General features: G+C 40.0%; 1 protein-coding gene across 1 annotated transcript in view; it reads right to left on the bottom strand.

Moving 5' to 3' along the window:
• srpk2 (SRSF protein kinase 2) overlaps positions 1 to 17749 on the bottom strand; it is a 75916-nt gene that overhangs the window by 22508 nt on the left and 35659 nt on the right. The window contains 2 exon segments of the mRNA XM_030424773.1: positions 2113 to 2218; positions 2220 to 2265. Coding sequence (XP_030280633.1) covers positions 2113 to 2218; positions 2220 to 2265 — 152 coding nt within the window.

Raw genomic sequence — 17749 nt, 5'->3', positions numbered from 1 at the left:
AACCTGATAACACTTATCAATACAATTATTACTTAAATGATCAATTAAGCAGTTGAACATGTTTCTCTTCTTTTATATTTAACATTCATTTGATTTGATTTTTATATCTGGGAGGCAACATTTTTGAAGTGAAATTACTCAGGATTTGTTTTTACAGACGATTTCTTCCTTTTCTTAGTCTTCTATGTCAAGGCTTTTAGAATGCAAAGTAAAAGCCTGATTTTATGGGTTCTTACGCTGATGTCCAGTTCTAAATGTAAAAATACCTTCTCGGTTTTGTCTCATAACATCCAATTCTATATGACAGACACCACGACGTACCTCAACAACCAAGTCAAGGACAACATTTGGATTGAAAGAGTCACTTTCTGTCCTTGGGAGTCAGAAACATGATTATAGTATACTGATAAGATGAAGGCCCTTGTTGCCCATGTTTGTATGTTGGTTGGTTTGTCAGGATTACACAAACCTACAGATTTCCATAAAATCTAGATGGAGGATGGGTCTTGGCCCAGAATAGATCCTACTAACTTTTGGTGCTGAGGCGGAAAAGGAGACAGATCCTTTCTTAAATATTCAGATTTTTTAAAATTTTCATTAATTTCTCCGGAATAATGCATGGATTTTGATGAAGAAATCTGGTGTATTACGGTGGCTGGTATCCACGAGTGAGTACAATTTGATATGGATATAAATAGAAATCTGGATCAAGCAGCTTAAGATTGTTTTGGGGTTCAAATGAACTGAATTTGAGGGGACAGCTAGACGTTGGTGGAGGTACGCCGCTCTGATGGGTGCTGTTCTAGTTTCTTAATCCATTAGGCATCCATTTCAACTCAGTTTAAAGTTACAAAAATTGTTAAAAAGTCTCATGATTCTATCCGTGTGAACCATTTTTTGAGATATGAATATCAAAGCAACAATAGCTGGTTCTTTTGTAACAGGACTGCACATAAGACAGTACAGTAAATGAAAAATGGATCAGAAAAAGCATGCATTTAACTGTGTATGCGCATCTGTATGTTTGGTTTGAATGCGTTCAACAACAGTAACCATTTTACTTTGTGTGTGTGTCACTGTGTTTATTTAAAACGGAGGCACACATTAAGAGGTCATTAAACAGAAACTTACTCAGTAATAGTTTGTAATGCTTCAACCTGGAGCTGAATATGTTTACCTTAATGAGACATCAAAATCCTCTTTGTTCTTGCTACAGTGACACCACCAGCTGGCGGGAAAGAAGTCTCGCCTGCCAGGGTTACATTTGTTGGAGGTGTATTTTATTAAACGTAAATATGTGGAATTTTAAATAAAATCGCACAAACACAAAGGTGGGCCAGTCACTATATGTACACTGAACACTAGAAATACTACTTCAGCTAAAAATAATGAGATTAATAGTAAACTAAATGTGTACTCCTTCCTACAGGTTTAAACTGTTCTTAATAAACAAAAGGTATTTATGAGGAGAATTACTTGTTTTGAACAGAAAGCTAATGAAAAGAAGCCAAAATACATAAGAGAGATGTGATCTATTCTCTGTTCTTTAGTCTTTCATCTCACTGAAGTGAGATCTGACAGTTTGCCTGTGCTTCTTCCAAAACAACCTCAGAATGTCTTTCCATGTTGTATCATTGCATACAATTCAAGACAGCGAGTTATATTTAGAATGTTAAAAGCCTAATAAAATGTAAAAAATGTGGCACTGCTTTGTCCCGTGGATACAGAATGATAGTGTAATGTTCTCCTGTGTTTTTGATGCAGAGCTGTGTGATGAAAATGAGCCTCTAGACTTTGGCATCCCGAGCCACTGCAGGAAACTAGACTGCCGCTCCTTTCTGGCAATAGCCGAACAACCTTGAAACGCTGCTGTCACAAGTAGCACGTGTTTCAAACTGATGGCTACAACAACAGGATGGAGGGAGAAAAGAGGAAAAGAAAAGCAGAGCTAGGAGACGGGGAAGCCATTGTTGAGCTCTGTGTGACAGATGCGGAGAGTAGAAGTAATCGGCATAGACAGATGACTTCAGTGTATATGCGTGCATGCGTGCGTGCGTGTGTGTGTGTGAGTGTGTATGTTTGCGTGTTTGTCTGTCTGTCTGTCTGTCTGACCTTTGCAGTAGTCTGCGGGGTCCTCCTGCTCCTCATCGTCGGAGCCCAGGATCTCCTCCTCCGGCTCCGGGGGCCCTGCCGGCTCAGGGGGGGGTGGAGGGGGCGGGTGGGGGAGGAGGGGTGCTCACCGGGGCTTTCTGCTGGGTCTCAGGCCTGTAAACACAGCAGAGGGATGGAAGTTAAGTAACCTGCCAGGTGACTTTTTACCACCCAGCCTCATCATTTTACATATTGCATTGACTATTTCAGCTGTGAGTCACAGCGAGTGCGACTGCAGACTTTGAGAGTTTTAAGTGAAGATGACTAATATCAAAATAATAACTTGTTGCTGACTGCCATCATTCAACAGTGATTCATCGAGGAACAAGTTCATGAAGGCTTTTATATTTGCTGTTCTGAACACGCTGTGTCAGACAGGTCTTCACTGCGGAGGAGAAGAAGCTCAGGATGTGATGTGTGCATGTCTGTGGCAGTCACTGATGAAATATAACTAAATGCATTTTCTCAAGTAATGTACTTAAGTACAACTTTGAGGAACTTGTTATTTGATAACCGTAGTTACTAGCTGATGTCCAGATTACTTTGCCAAAGTAGCGCCTTTTCTTTTTGAATTCATTTATATTATCTGCAATGAGATAGACACTTTCAGACAGTGCTTGAAGTGGAAAAAAAGTTCCAGTGCCCTCCTTACTTACATATTGGGCGAGGGAGTTTGCCAACAGTGGAACAAGTGTCTCTGACTGGCGTTAGCCTGGAAACCGCCTCTTTAATTTTAGTGTCGCACAAATGAAGCACTTCAAGCCCCTACAGAGAAAAGCTAGCAGGCGAGAATGGAAAGGTAAGTGTCATGTGGTTCCCCCTGGTGATGCAGTTTATTTAGGGGCATTATGAAAAGAGAACCTGACAGCTAGAGAAGTGCCAGTAAGCAGAAAAAAGGCATGCTTCAACAAAAGTGCCAGTACTGCATACCGGTGAGTATCAGACCACTTCTAGCGCTGCTTTCAGACTGACAATAGAGCAAAACTCAAGAGAGGTCTGCGTAATCATTAAGGCACTTGGTTGTCATTGTTGTCACATTGATTTTAGCTGGTGTGTTGTGTTTTTAAGAATACATTCCAAATGTTATATATATATATATATATATATATATATATATATATATATATATATATATATATATATATATATATACACACACATGATCTAATTTTATGACATATTTCAATAAGATTCAACATGATTTCATTGGAAGTAATGATTATTACCTGAGATGTCTCAGTATAAGAAATTTGTTTGAATGCAATTAAATGGAGCCACCATAAAAGACAAAACAGAAATATCGCCCTGCAATTGGTTGAGGGGTGATATATTCTTTGAAGCTCAGACAGTCAGGTTGAACCAATCGACACCCACCCATCACCTCAGACATGAATCAGCAGACAAAGTGGATATCATCCAACATCAGACAGAAACACAACTTGGGAAAATGTAAAAAAGATGTGGTCTTGTTCGAGGTAGTCAAGCAGGTGTTGAGATTATGATTAATAATAGAATTTAATGACAGATTGATAGATTTGCTTTTCAGGGTTTATGTCCGTGGTCATTTGCCAGACCTGCTCCACTTACTTTTGCTTTGTCTGAAATGGAACTGAGCCCATGAGAGGGAATACTTAAAAAATAGGCTGCAGAGCACAGGCTGCCTTTTGCTCCAGGCGTGCTCGCTGCAATTTTTTGAGCATTTAGCTGGCACTGTTATTCAGGCTGACTTACAATGATTGATCATGCCGGGGGTTCAGCGGATTGCTTTAGGATCCTGCCACGGCACACAGGGCTATTTGTGCTTGAGTTTTTGGGAACATGCCTGTGACGTTTCTGTTCTGGGACGATCCTAGCGAACCTCCACACCAACCTCCCACTGTGACATTGCAAACTATCGTACTTCTACTCCCTGGTAGTCCTTCCAAATTTTATGCACGTAATCTATTTTGGTTTCATAACCCCTCTGTTCATTATCACTCACAAGTCTTTCAGAGCTGTGATTCCCAACCTGAAGGTCAGGTTGGGAATCTGCGTTTATGGTGACAAGACAGGGTGTTTTTTAGCGAGACCTTGTTTGTAGCATCATATATTTGACAGAAAGACAGGATATCTACAGCCCTGTTTGCACCGAAATAAACAGGTATTTTAAGCCAATACATACTTTCCTAACCATAAACAGTGTGTTTGTGTCCAGACCTAGCCAGACCATAACTACAGCAAATGAAGTTCACAAGAAACTGCCATGGAGGGTTCAGGTTTATGACCTGAAGTGACACCTGCCACCAGGGGGTAAGTCAAATGTTTTGGCTGTCATGTCTTATCGCTACTCGATCGAATCTCTAACATAAGACAACGCAGCTGTTTCAATGATACCTCCGTGAGACTGACGCCGAGCCCGACAAACGCACCTCGCAGCGCTGGTAACATGATCAAAAGCTAAATTAAGACAGAAAGCACAGAAACACATCAACACACAAAGCCAGCGCTTGTGAGCTGTTATAAAATTGCGGTCACAGGCTCAGACACATGATGGAGCCTCTTGGTGCGTTGCCATGGCAACTGCAGAGCAAGGAGGGGAGGGGAGGAGTTGTGGGGGGGGGGCTCAGGACACAAAGTGTTAACGTGGTGGCAAGGCCAAAACACACACACACACAACAACGATGTTTCTTCCGATGCAGTAGCGAAGACAGAAGACAACTTGGCATTGAGATTTCATTGCTGTTTCACAACTGACACACACACACACACACACGCAGCAGAAGGCTGTGTCCTTGCAGTAGGATGCTGCTTCTTTACCAAAGAAGTCACGTATCGAGTCTTACATCACGTCTATTAGCTCAGTGCTTTTATACATCTCATCTCGCCATTGGCTGTACGAACACTTAGCCCCACATAACTTTGTGGACCCGAGCGGAGCTGTAAAAACATTAAGACAGCAAAGACGCAACGGCTCTGAAAGACAGACAGGCAGAGGAAGGAAGGGGACGGAATAAAGACGAATCGAGTCGGTCAACTGGGATTAAGAGAGACAAGGTAAAGGAAGAAGGAGAGAGAAACAAGAGTTCAGCTATAGAGAGAGGTTCAGACAGAAAAAATATGCAGGCAAAAACAGTAAGAGAGACAGGTGGGAGACACTGAAAAAGAAAACGTTCAGTGGACAGATTGAAAGAGACGCCGAGAAAAATACAGTATACAGAGAGAGAGAGAGAGAGAGAGAAAGACAGGCAGACAAACAAAAGCAGAGACGGAGAAAAATGTAGAGGCAGAAAGGCAGAATGAGGCTAGTATACTGTAGGCTGATGAGCAGAGTGACCAGTCAGAAAAAAGCAAAGACACAAGCTGAGTAAAACAGAAGCAGCAGACAGAAACAGAGGAGAGACAGACAGAACAATACAAAATGGACAGAAAATGGGAGAAAAACATACAAAACAGAGAGTGCAACATCACTGTGGGTGGTTTTATCAACACATCGATCCACACAGAGACAAATACATATTGTTCATCAATCCACCTTAAATTACAGTGAAAAACCGGTGCAGGTGGAGAAAGCTATTAGTGGAAAACACAAGCAGGAGGCTGACAACTAGCTCATCTTTGAACACCAAAACACAACAGTGAACTAAGGTCATTTGTGTAATTAGATTATGATTTTTGGGGTGTCACATCTTTTTTTTTAAGATGCAAATCACTGCATAGTTCCAAAGAGAAACTTCCTAATACTGCATTTATTCACTTTTCACTCATTAATTCTTTCACCCAGGCACTGTGCCATGCCAATCTGCCCCCCGCAGGCTGTTAATGGCTGCCAAAGTCTACAGACATCCTGCTAGTCCAGTACTGTACTGCTGAACCTCTGCAGAGCGCGACACAAGATGCATCACTCAAACTATTTCCTTGTTTTATAGCCTGGTGATTTGTATCCTTTCTTAATGAGTTTCAGATCAGGATTTTAATGGGTCCAAATCTGTAAACTAAGCTTTTACAATCAGTATTTTTAAGCTTGATTCTAAAATGTGCCGCTGAGCTTCAACAGCATTCAGGGTTTCATGCTACAATCAGCTATTATTAGTTCCCTCCTCTGGTTAAAGGTGTAGAAATCAATTTCCTCCACTTATTGGCACCAATTTGCACACTAGGAGCATCAATTTGCTCCTCAATCAATCACAGGGTGACTTCTACCTCGCCTGTGAAAGCACATTTAGACCTCAGATCATTTTATTGCTGGTTTACCCTATTTTTGAGCCAGTTTTTTATGTTTTAAATAGTTTGAATAAAGAGCAGAACAATAAAAAAGAAGCTATATAAAATCAGGACAGAATCTGCATTTCTAAACCTGGTGCCTTTTATATTCAAACGTGTGTGTGCCATAATACCATACATTTTACAACTATGACACAGCAGAGTCATTTTCCTCATTGCAGAAATACCAGTCACCTGCTCAACCACTGATACACAGTGAACCCAGCACTACCTTAAAGTGGATATAATGCACTGGCTGTACTCACAGAGCCTTCACTTTCTACTAAACAGCCTCATCCTGCATTAGACAATGATGCAGGTCAAACAAAAAGCTACTAGAACGACAGCCAAACATCAGAGAGAGGAAAAAAAGAAGCCTGTTAAGTATGTATTATTGTTAAAAATGTAAATAAACAATTTAGGTTAATTGTAAAGTTTATTAGTTCTTCTGCACTGTTATTGTAAGGCATTGAATATAATATGAAATATCCATTAAATATGTCACACCTATGCTCTCTTGATCATTTCCTAGTCATTGTTAGGGGCAGATGTTTGGGAACATGATTCAACTAACAACTGAACAAGTAAGCAAAATATTGCCAGACTCCCTAAACAAATCAGAATTGCTGCATGATGAGAAACATAAAAAACTTGTTTGAAACAGCTGTGACAAATTTGTTTAAGATCATATCAAGTCAAATCTTACAAATACAGTAAACAGTCTCTAATAAAGGCTACGTCGTTGTCGTACGTAGAAAAAGTTATCTATTAACTATTTTGGCCTACTTTGCGTATAAAGCGGTAAAGTGGTCACTCAAGACACATGTTGATACAAGGTGTGAATTGACATTAAATGCATATTTTAATGGATTTCAGTCTATATTGCTAAAACACTGTTTTGAGGCTCGTAACACTGTTCCTGTACATGTGATTAAAAAGCACAAGTTGAGACAGGAGCCTCTGAGCCAAACCTTGTACTGTTGAAGTCAGTAAGTGCAGAATGTGTCTTGTTATATGTGTGGACATGCCCAGGCTGCTTCTTAAGCCCTAACCCAAGTGTAAGTGTGATGTGCACAGGTGTGAACACAGACGCTGCCCATTTACAGCCTCAGCCTCTCCTCCCTCACGCCCCGCAATGGCATCTGTAACAACAGTGTGAGATTTTCAACAGCCAAAGATGTTTTTTTTTTTTCTGGATCCAGCATAGCGTAATTTTGGCACACAACCAGCAAATCAGCAAACAGAAGAACGACTACAGAAAACAATTTCCTTCCCACATACAGGGATTCATGTTCAACATAATTGGCTCAAACAAGCCTAGTTGAATGAGTTGTCTTGTTGCTATTAAGCAGAGAACAATGTCCAAGCTTCATCATTCACACCTGCAAATCAGTCATGCAGCAGCTCATGACTGCAGCGGAAGTGTGTTGTACAAGAACACAAGTGTTTCATTTGACAAAATCCACAGAGAGGAGATGGAAACTGAGACACCACTGAAGACTAGGTTCTTCACCCGTCATAAAAAGTAATTTTCCTCCCAGTAAATTCCTCATCATACCACACTGTAATGTGTAGTTGTGCCTGAGCAGCTTTGTTGCAGCAAACTGCTGACTTGACATGCAGGGCAGCACTGAAAATATCATTGGTGTAGAGGTAAAACAACTTCGAGATTTCACTCAAAACAAACGTTCACGTTGGTGTAAATAAAGCTTTTTGTCCACGATTACAAGAATCCTCTGTCATCAGGATGATGAATTGTTTTGATATGGGACTCTGGTTGATGGGCTGTGGATGAATCTTCGCTCAAGCTAGACAGATGAATCCTCCGGCCAAAATTAGTTTATTACAGATCTTCGGGTATCAGCACATTTCTTGGTAATGTAGAAAGTGTCACCATTACAGTGCATAGTCTGTCCACCAGAAAGCACTCAATATAGAGGTTGTTATTATAAACATGTTTATGTTTAAAAACAAAAATACTATTGGAAAGTGTACTGTCATTTTTTTCTCAGATTTTTTGTCTCCCAAACATCAATAACTTAAAAAATCTAGGATCAGTCCGGCTGTAACAACCACTCAGTGCCTCAGTGTCACTCAAATCAATAATCAGTTCTATGTCATAATTAATCAATGAATACACTATTTTTCACTGAAAATATACATCTTTGTCAGGAAAACAATGGGTCAGGAATATACTTTTTACTTTCACTTTTGAATACAGTATGTCATTTCTGCCACTAGGGGTCCCTCAATCAAAACAGTGACAACGTAAGATGTAGTTTGATGATGTTGTGAAGTAGCACGGAATCATGGGAGTTGTTGTCTTCACTGTTAGACCAGCATACTTCCCAAAGAAAAGTCTGACTGATGTGACTCAGGCAGAAATAAGGTTCACAGACGAGGTGATATATTGAAACGTTTCGTGGAATGTCTCTGAAGTAACTGAAGCATGTTTCCTCAGGAGTCATAGCTACAGGCGACAAATTGACAGACTTCTCTGGGTTTGAACATAGTTAGTACACAAATCATCCAAATAACAGAACAAAGATCTAGTCATTTTTTTGACATACTAATGAAGACATGTTTCATATATATCTTAATTAATAATAAGCTAAAATGACACAGCCCTGTAGTTTTTTCAAATGTGCCACACATGGCAATTTAGCACTCTGGATGTGCACTATGATGTGCACTATGATGTGCAATATCAAAATTGTAGAGGCAGCATTTTTGAGCGAGTTCACCAGACCTCTGGAGCTCTCATTTGACCAAATTGGAAAAAGATAAAAACATAAACTTTTCCTTTATATCTTGCATTCTATATTAATTCTATGAGCACACATCATTGATTCAGTTCAGTTTTTGCTTAATTCTAAAGTCAAGTTTTAATTTCAGTTAACTAAAATGTGTTGGGTTTTTTTCACCTAGTTAAGTTAATGTCGAATGACCAAGAAAATGCTTGCATTGCACCTCATGATAATACACTGAATTATCAGCTGGTGATATAAATCAGGATTCTGCAAAATCATAATATGCAGCGAGAGGTTATGTGGGGGCAGCGCAGCCAGTGACGGCAGGCTGAATCCTGAAAATAGCGGTGAGATCTCAGCTCTCCACATAGACTCTGGAGGAGAGGAGAGAATGAGTCAGCTGTCCTGCCGACACGGGCCAGGATGCAGAGACTGAGGGAGAATGAAAGATTAACGATGAATCAATCAGAGGTAGAGACGCCACCATCGGAATGGCGAAGCGGAGCTGAAGGACACCCGCGGTCTGAAAGCCCACGCCTTAGCATCGAGAGTGGAGGATGATGCGGCTCCTGTTGCTAAGGAATACCTGTTACCTTGGTGATAACGAGACATGTTAAAGGATGAGTCATCAAGTTTGAACTGGAGAGCGGTCAGCTGTTCTGTGCAGCTTCTCAGTGGTCGGAGATGTGTTAGCAGGGACTTCCTTTGTCACTAACGGAAGGATACGTCACTGATGTCAAGTCTCAGAGGGCATGCAGATTAAATTATTCGATTCAATTAAGCAAACGGCAGGGGAGAAAGGAAAGACGAGCAATTAATATTTTTCACGTCATGTCTATAGCAGACGAAGATGTTGTAATTACGTTTCAAATAAGATACGCAAGAAATAATGTATTTTTGTAATTATGTGTTTCATGACTGCATGTTTTTTGTGGCCTGACTTTTGCTGGAGGAACACGACTGACACAGTGTTCAAAGCAAAGGATAAAAAAAAGTCCCTATAGTATCTCATTATCATGTCTTTTCACTGATGTTTTCTTTTATTTCAGGCTTGGGAGATATGTGTCATTAAATGGGGCAAACACAGTAAGAGCCAAATTCCTTCACAAGCAAACGGCAATAAACAAGCAATTGCTGAATTCTTTTTAACTAGTTCAGTTACTGATTTGCTGCGGAGGGACGACTCGCCACAAAAGCAGTAAAAATAGGCCAAAAATATGTACAGACTGGAATAAATTAGAGAAAATGAAATTGACTCCAATGTAAAAAGCCATGTGTTCTAGCTTCCATAAAATTAAAAGAACACCGCAAGTAGTTTGAATACTGTAATATTGTATTTTATTGGCACCGTTATGGTTGAGATGATATTAGTTTTTTTGTAGCAACTTTATAACTTTCTTTTTAATCACTGATTTACTCCTTCTTTAATCTCTCCTCTCTCCTTCCTGTAATCTCTCTTCCCTCCCTGCCTCACTTCCTTGTTTGTGACCAATGGGCTTGCACAGTAATAGGGAAACCCCCTTTTCACTCAACACATTAGTGCAATATAATCTAGTGGTGCATTCTGGATTGCATCCCTTTTCGTATTACTTTTAGCACGTACTGCAGCTGCCCTTGCAAGGTACATAGCTACTGTTGCATGCAGTATGCATACAATTGGGACATGCTACTTCATCATGACAGTGCACCTTGAACTTTGACCCTCTTGCACCTTAGCAAGACATTCTCCAGTACAAAAAACAAAGTTATTCTGCTCAAATGTGTTTTCATCTGTCATTGTAGCGCCTGTCTTCCTTTTTTTTTGTGCTCTCTCGGCTTTGTTTATATTTGCGTGACACACACCGTGACATGTGTGCCGTATCTTCCGCAGCACAGAGGATTGAGGGTCAGAATAGCAAGAAAGGCATCCTGGTATTTTTGGCATTTTGCATTTCGTATACTTCATGATGTGACATACTACATCTTTTTCTGGCATACTAAACAGTATGGTCGTATGGGTATTGGAATGCCGGGGAAGGTGTGTAAGCAACTGCTAACACTTGTCAGGCATTTTAAATATACGTTGCCATGCAAAACAAAGGCATTTAAGGATTGTTTTAAAGGAGACTTGCATTTTTTTTTTAAAGATTTTTTTGAGGCATAGACACCTTTATTTGACCGGGGTCCACTGCGTTCTTGGCATGCGCTCTAACCACTCGACTACCTGCGTGCCCCCCCCCCCCAAAAAAAAAAAACATTTTTAGATTATAAAAAGATTATAATTCACCAATGCAATTAACCCATAAAATCTAACTCAAAACCAGTAACACTGAACTCCCACAGCTGAAGAGACTGATTCTCTTGGGTCTCTACTAAGGAACATCTGTATATTCTGCAGTTGGGCGGTGCTGCATGTAGCTCACTATCCCCAAGAAGCAGCGAAGGTTACTGCCCTTTGCCCTCTCCGTGACCTTCAACACCTTCCAGCCCATCAAGCTTGGCGAGAAGCGCTCAGCAATTTGCGTACGCCACAAAATGCAGGGCTGCAACAGGAATGCTGTGTACTGAAAGTGTTTTGGGTCTTTTGCTCCATCCATGTGTCCTCTGATGACTCACCAATTCAATTCAATTCAATCACCAAAGGGTGCAGAGGTCTTATAGTAAGATTAATTAAATGCCGTAATAAGATCAACTTGCAGTTCTAATACTAAGAAGCGGGAGGTCGATTTTCTAAATTATTCTACATGTTTCCTATCTAGAAGGCAGCAGAGATGGTGAAATCTTGCTGGTTCCTCAGAGCACAAATCAATAGAGGAGTATCATCGTCATCAGATAAGCTATTAACACTGCTTACTTATTCATTACACAGCACTTTGGCGGCTGCAGCTGCACAAAACTTGATTTATTTTTCATACAGGTAGAGTATTTTTTTGATTTCTTGTTTAAGTTATTCTTCATGTTGAGATTTGGATTGCGTGCTTCTTCCCTGAGCAGCTGTAACAATTGAATTTCCCTTACAGGCACTGATACAATAGCATCATCAACAAAAGCACTTTAGCCAAGAAAAAGAACAACAAATCTATGCATTTTACAGGACCTTCACCCGTATGTCACTCTGGATAAAAGCTGCTAAATGGCAAAAATCTGAAACGTAATGTTGCAACAATGAAAATAGGGTTGCAGGATTCAAGCTAAATACTGTAGCTTCTAATTAACAGGCACAGAAAACATAAACACTCTCCTGTGTGCTGCCGTGTTCAGGCCACACCAATCTATAGAGGCTGAATCGACTGTGGCTGAAATTGCCCACAGGCAGGCGATGGATAGAAGAGCACATGCTACGCTGCATTGACCGAACTCTACAGCAGACACACGACACACAGGAGCACAAATGCAAACACACTTAAAGACGACGGGCAACAAAGGCTAACAAGAAACTAGCCATTCAATCCTGGATAGCACACACAAAAATACAGATGTCCATGTGCTAACATTAACTTGCAGCAGGCAGGCGCCCGTCTGTGACTGCATGGAAAGCCCTTGCGATAAAACCAGTTGATTTGGAATAAAATTTGCATTGGAAAACAGGAATGCTGTTCTACATGGCTAGTGGGGTGGCATATGTGCGCATGTGTTTCCCAAAAACAGACACACACACAGACACACACACACACACACTCACGCATACACATATACACACACACACAACGCCTTGAGGCAGTGGAAGTCAAGTGACATGACTGCAGACCTAGTAAGACAAGCACATTTCTGTCTCCTACATCCACACACACACAAAAACACACATGCATGCCCACACACACACTAAGAAAATCACATTCATGCTCATATCCCTGTGTTGTTTGTGTTTTCTGTTGTCCGTTGCACAAAAAGCCATTAGTGTGAGGTACATGGTTTATTCTGCTCGGTAAAGAAACGTGACATTTCTAACACACAGAGCCAATGGGTATCTGCTCTATCTTTCATTGTGTGCTGCACTTTACACTCTTCACTCCTCTCTCTCTATAGTGCATTCACCCGCTGCATTCTGTATTTATACATTCCGATGACGTCAGCCAGGCCACAAAGCTTGTTATTGTGGAGGTTACATCCGCCCACACTCAGCAGGCAAGAGCGTCACAAGAAGCCATGTGCATCTATGTAAAAGTCCAACATCCTTGTTACTTTCTTTTCTTATTCACCACCACCCATGGAGCTCTAAAATAAACTGAATTAATGGAATCATCACTCCAACAACAGCATTTTTTGAATGCTTATATTTGGAGAGTCTTGTTAAGTAAAACTGAGAAGTGGCACAACAATCTAATGACATCAAACCATTATTACACTCAATTCAGTACTGAATTCTGACCTGGTCAATCAGTAATTTTTAGGGTAACTCCTGTATTTTTCAACCTCCCGTGTGCACATGTAATATATGTACATGTATATATAAACAACTATGTGTGTAACTTGCATATTCTGGCATTTATGTCAGCCCATTTACTGTAAAACATACACAAGGATGTATGCATGTAATAATCATATATTGCCTGTTAGGTAACACATACCGCAGCATCACTCTTGATATAGGGCATATACTAAGTCACATATTACATTTCAGTACAGGCTGGACCCAGTTTTTCCATGTCTTTGAATCAAAGTTTAGAATGGGGACAGAGTTTTTGGAATTGGTCCCTGTATCAAGCAAGAATGTTGCAGCCACTACAATATGTAATCAATTGTAGACAATCACACACTGTAAAAGTCTGTGTACTAAAAGTGTTTGTTTCTGCCCATGACAGGCTCAGTTTTTTAAACCAGAAATAGCTGCTCACCCAAGCCACCAGACTCCATTTGCTGAAACAGTAATTTTTCCTAGTTCCAACTTCCAACCATCACTGACTCTAGCTCATTCCTCCACTGCTTCAGTAATACATCTGCCCTCTTCATCTCGCTCTTCTCCAGATTGTGATTGTTGGAAGAGTGTAAAAGATGAACAAAAGCTGGTGTTGGTGAGATTTACTTTTGTAGTTTTTGTATTCAAGTTTGAATAAAGTGTGTTTTACGACAATAAAATTACTGTTTCTGCAAATGGAGTTTGGTGGCTTTGGCTAGAGCAATAGCAGCTGTTTTTGGTTAAATAAAAAGGAGTCCTTTTCTCTGACAAAAAGGTCTATCTCTGCAGGGATCCTTTGCAAAATGTCAGACACTTAAAATAACAATCTAAGCCTGTCTATGCCAAAAAATAAATAAATAAAAAAGCGCTTTTAGCACTATGACAGGGCAAAAAGCCTTCAGAGATAACACTGCTGCTGATTTTGCGGCCTGTTAGCAATTTCTTATAACATTTATAGTTTCCAAGATAAATCATGTTTTTTCAAAAAATCCATGCGAAAAATACAGACAACAATGAGCAATAATTTACATACAGCAGGTAAAATTCTGCACTTGGGATAACTGGTGAAAACAGTGCTTAAAGTCCTCTAATGTCACGATCATCGGTCACTGAATATCTTTTTACACAACTCATGAAGCTTCACTTATTCAACAAACAGCAACCAGAATTCCTGTGTATTAATAAATGACTCAACTTTGCATTGACATTGCTCCTGAAATGTCCTGGAGTAACTAAAACCCACAAATACATTCTTGAGGAGGATATTACCGAAAAACAGTTTTTGTTTTAATCTGCTCAAGTCCACAGTCATTATAAGCAACACAGAGAAAATCATGTAATTGATGGTTTGAGACAGTTAATTATTAGCACTGCTGCTGCTGCTGCTCACCACTCCCGAGGGGCTTCATTGGTAGCAAAGCCTCACGCTAGGTAACAATAATCCTCCTGAAAAAGTAGCGTCAGGTTATTAGTTTTCTGAGGGAGGCTCCAAATCATTTCTGTTAATTGATGCCAATCCAAGAGAATATCACCATTAATGAGGTTTATATACATGTATATAGTGTATGAGTGAGTGCCTCAGAACCATAATAAGGTTTAATATAGACCTGTCAGTCGGAGGAAGAGTAAACATGGAGGGCTTGTTCTCATGGTTTAATGTGGAACAATTTTCTATGTACGTGTCCAGAACCACAATAATGACATTTCCACAGAATGGTAAATTTGCTGAGGTCTCCACTGGATTTATTTTCTTCATTGTTTTAGTTTATACCCTGCAAAATCTATATAGAAAGAAAAAGAAATGACTTGATGTTTTGATGTGGTTCAGAGATAGAGGTGTTCCTGAGACTCACCTCACTGCATCAAAACAAAGAAGGATGTCTTATAAATAGCATCGATCATTACACCTTCTCTGGAATGACATTTCCAAGCCAGTTTTCTGCTTTCGGCTATCATTGTGCAGAAACACAAATGAATACATGGTTTGGCTGGATTCAAACCACATGCTTTTTCCCCGTTCAAATGTGTCAACAGCAACAGAAAAAGCAAAAATATTAAAAGCATTCAATGCTTTGAAAACATTAACATGAGTGTAGTAGAACTGGTTAATACTGTTTCTCTCATTCTGAAAAGAAAATCTTTAAACAAATCCTTTGATATGCGAAAACCACCCTCACAGAACGCTCGCCAGACAGTTGTCCTATTGTTTTCTTTGTGTACATTCATTTGGTACGAAACCACAAACAAATACTGATCTATAAACAGAACTAGACCAAGAGAAATCTTGCACTTTTGGACACAAAACATGTTAGGGCTGAAGTTCATGATTCTATTCTTGTTTTGTCCTACAAACAGTTCAAAACTCAATAATATTCTGTTTATACTGATATAATACAGATCCTTACATCTGAGATAGGTTTATGTCAATTGACTAGTCAATCAATTATTGATTAAAAAAAACTTTAAATATTCAGATAGAAAATAAAATGCCATTGCTCTTGACGTTATTAAATTTAAGTTTAAGTTTATTTATTTTGCAGGGACAGTGCACATTAATCAACATCACTGTAAATGTGCAAATGTTAGCCAGAAGGCTAATTTTCAACTGTTGTCCCTTGGCAAGAAGTTACGTTAGCCATTAAAAACCAATAAACGCAAACATTTAAGATTAGCCCTTCGTATTGTCTGCAGCCGTATCCCATAAGCAAGGGATACAAATAGATAAAAATCATTATATAGCAACATTCCACTAAATGTAATAGTAAAATCCTCACTTTAGAGGTAACTTAATGCCAACGGACCAGTATCAGTATCATCAACGGATCAGTTGACTTTAACAATGTATTGATGCAAATCCTGTCCAAAAAACTTCCTTAAAACAATGCACTACTTTTTATATGAAATACGCAATTCAGAGTCTCTTTTTTTGCCCTGAGTATTGTCTGCAGGTATTACTTTTAGGCTGCACCCCAACAATCTCCACCAATAAGGAAGGGTAGCCTCAGAGGTTTTTTTTGGACCAGTGCATCGATAAAAATAATTATTTAGCCTATTAGACCTGTCAATCCAGTCCCACAGGTTCACTTTCTCTCGCCCAGGAATTTTAAATAAAATCTTAAGCCAAAACACACACCATTGTGTAAAAACGTATTTTCACCAGGCGCAAACCAGAACTCTCACCCCATCTTGAACCTTGCCTATTAGCTGTGTCAATCCAGCACCCCTTCAACAATTTATTTCCCCTCTACCTGTTTCGGAGGGCCCGGTGGCGCAGGCGGAGCACCCACATAGCCAGGCCCCATTTCTTCTTCGGGGTCAGATCCGTGCTTAACTCCATAGGGTGAGAATGAGGGATGGAAGGATGGACAAACGGATGGAGAACACAGAAGCTGAGGCTCTCTGCTGCGGACTCACAGATACAGCAGAGCGGGGACAAGACGAACCCAGCCCTTGAATTCCAGCTGAAGTCACGTGGGACTGTGACACCCACCTGCGAAAGATCCGTCTCAATGCCCGATTGAGTTTGGAAAGTGTAGGCATATAGGCATGAGTGCACACATACTATAACACAGTATGTGTGCATCTATTTACATACAAATGAGCACAAACATAATAATAATATCTCACACTGAGTTCAGAAATGCAACACCCACCAAGCACAGCCTCGTTACCTGAAATACACTCTGAACACACATCCAAAGTCAATTAAGCTTCCAGACAACACTGTTCCCCAAAATACTTAATAATGTGATTTGAATGTCAGCTTATTAGTATACCAGTGTGTCTGCAGTCAAAACTTTACATACAGAGTGGAACTGGGGGCTCCAATTTCAGGATGGTGTGTGACAGTGGTATGAACTGCCAAGAACACCAGCGGTGTTTTGTGCAGGGTGGAGGTAATTAAAAATAATTGTCCCGGCCAGACAGGCTACTAATGTTGTAAACACCATCACAGTTCAGGGACGCAGGACTCAGTCACAGTTCGGGGGTTCTGACGGGTCAGCTTTTTTTTGCATTAACTTGAATGGGCAGGATAACTTTTTCTATCTGAAAGCTATTAACAACAATTGTTTTGCTCTACAGCAGATGACAACCTTAGACAAAAAAAAACATTGACAGTCACATTAACTACAGTCAACAACAACAAGGAGATAAAGAAGTAGAAGAAATACCCAGACTCCCTTATAATTTGATCAGTTTTTAGACTTTTTGAGTGAGGAGAAACTTAAACTTT

This window comes from Sparus aurata, chromosome 8, assembly GCF_900880675.1.
Source record: "Sparus aurata chromosome 8, fSpaAur1.1, whole genome shotgun sequence".
NCBI lineage: Eukaryota > Metazoa > Chordata > Actinopteri > Spariformes > Sparidae > Sparus > Sparus aurata.
Note: the sequence above shows the minus strand (reverse complement) of the source record. Positions and strands in the feature narration are given on the sequence as shown.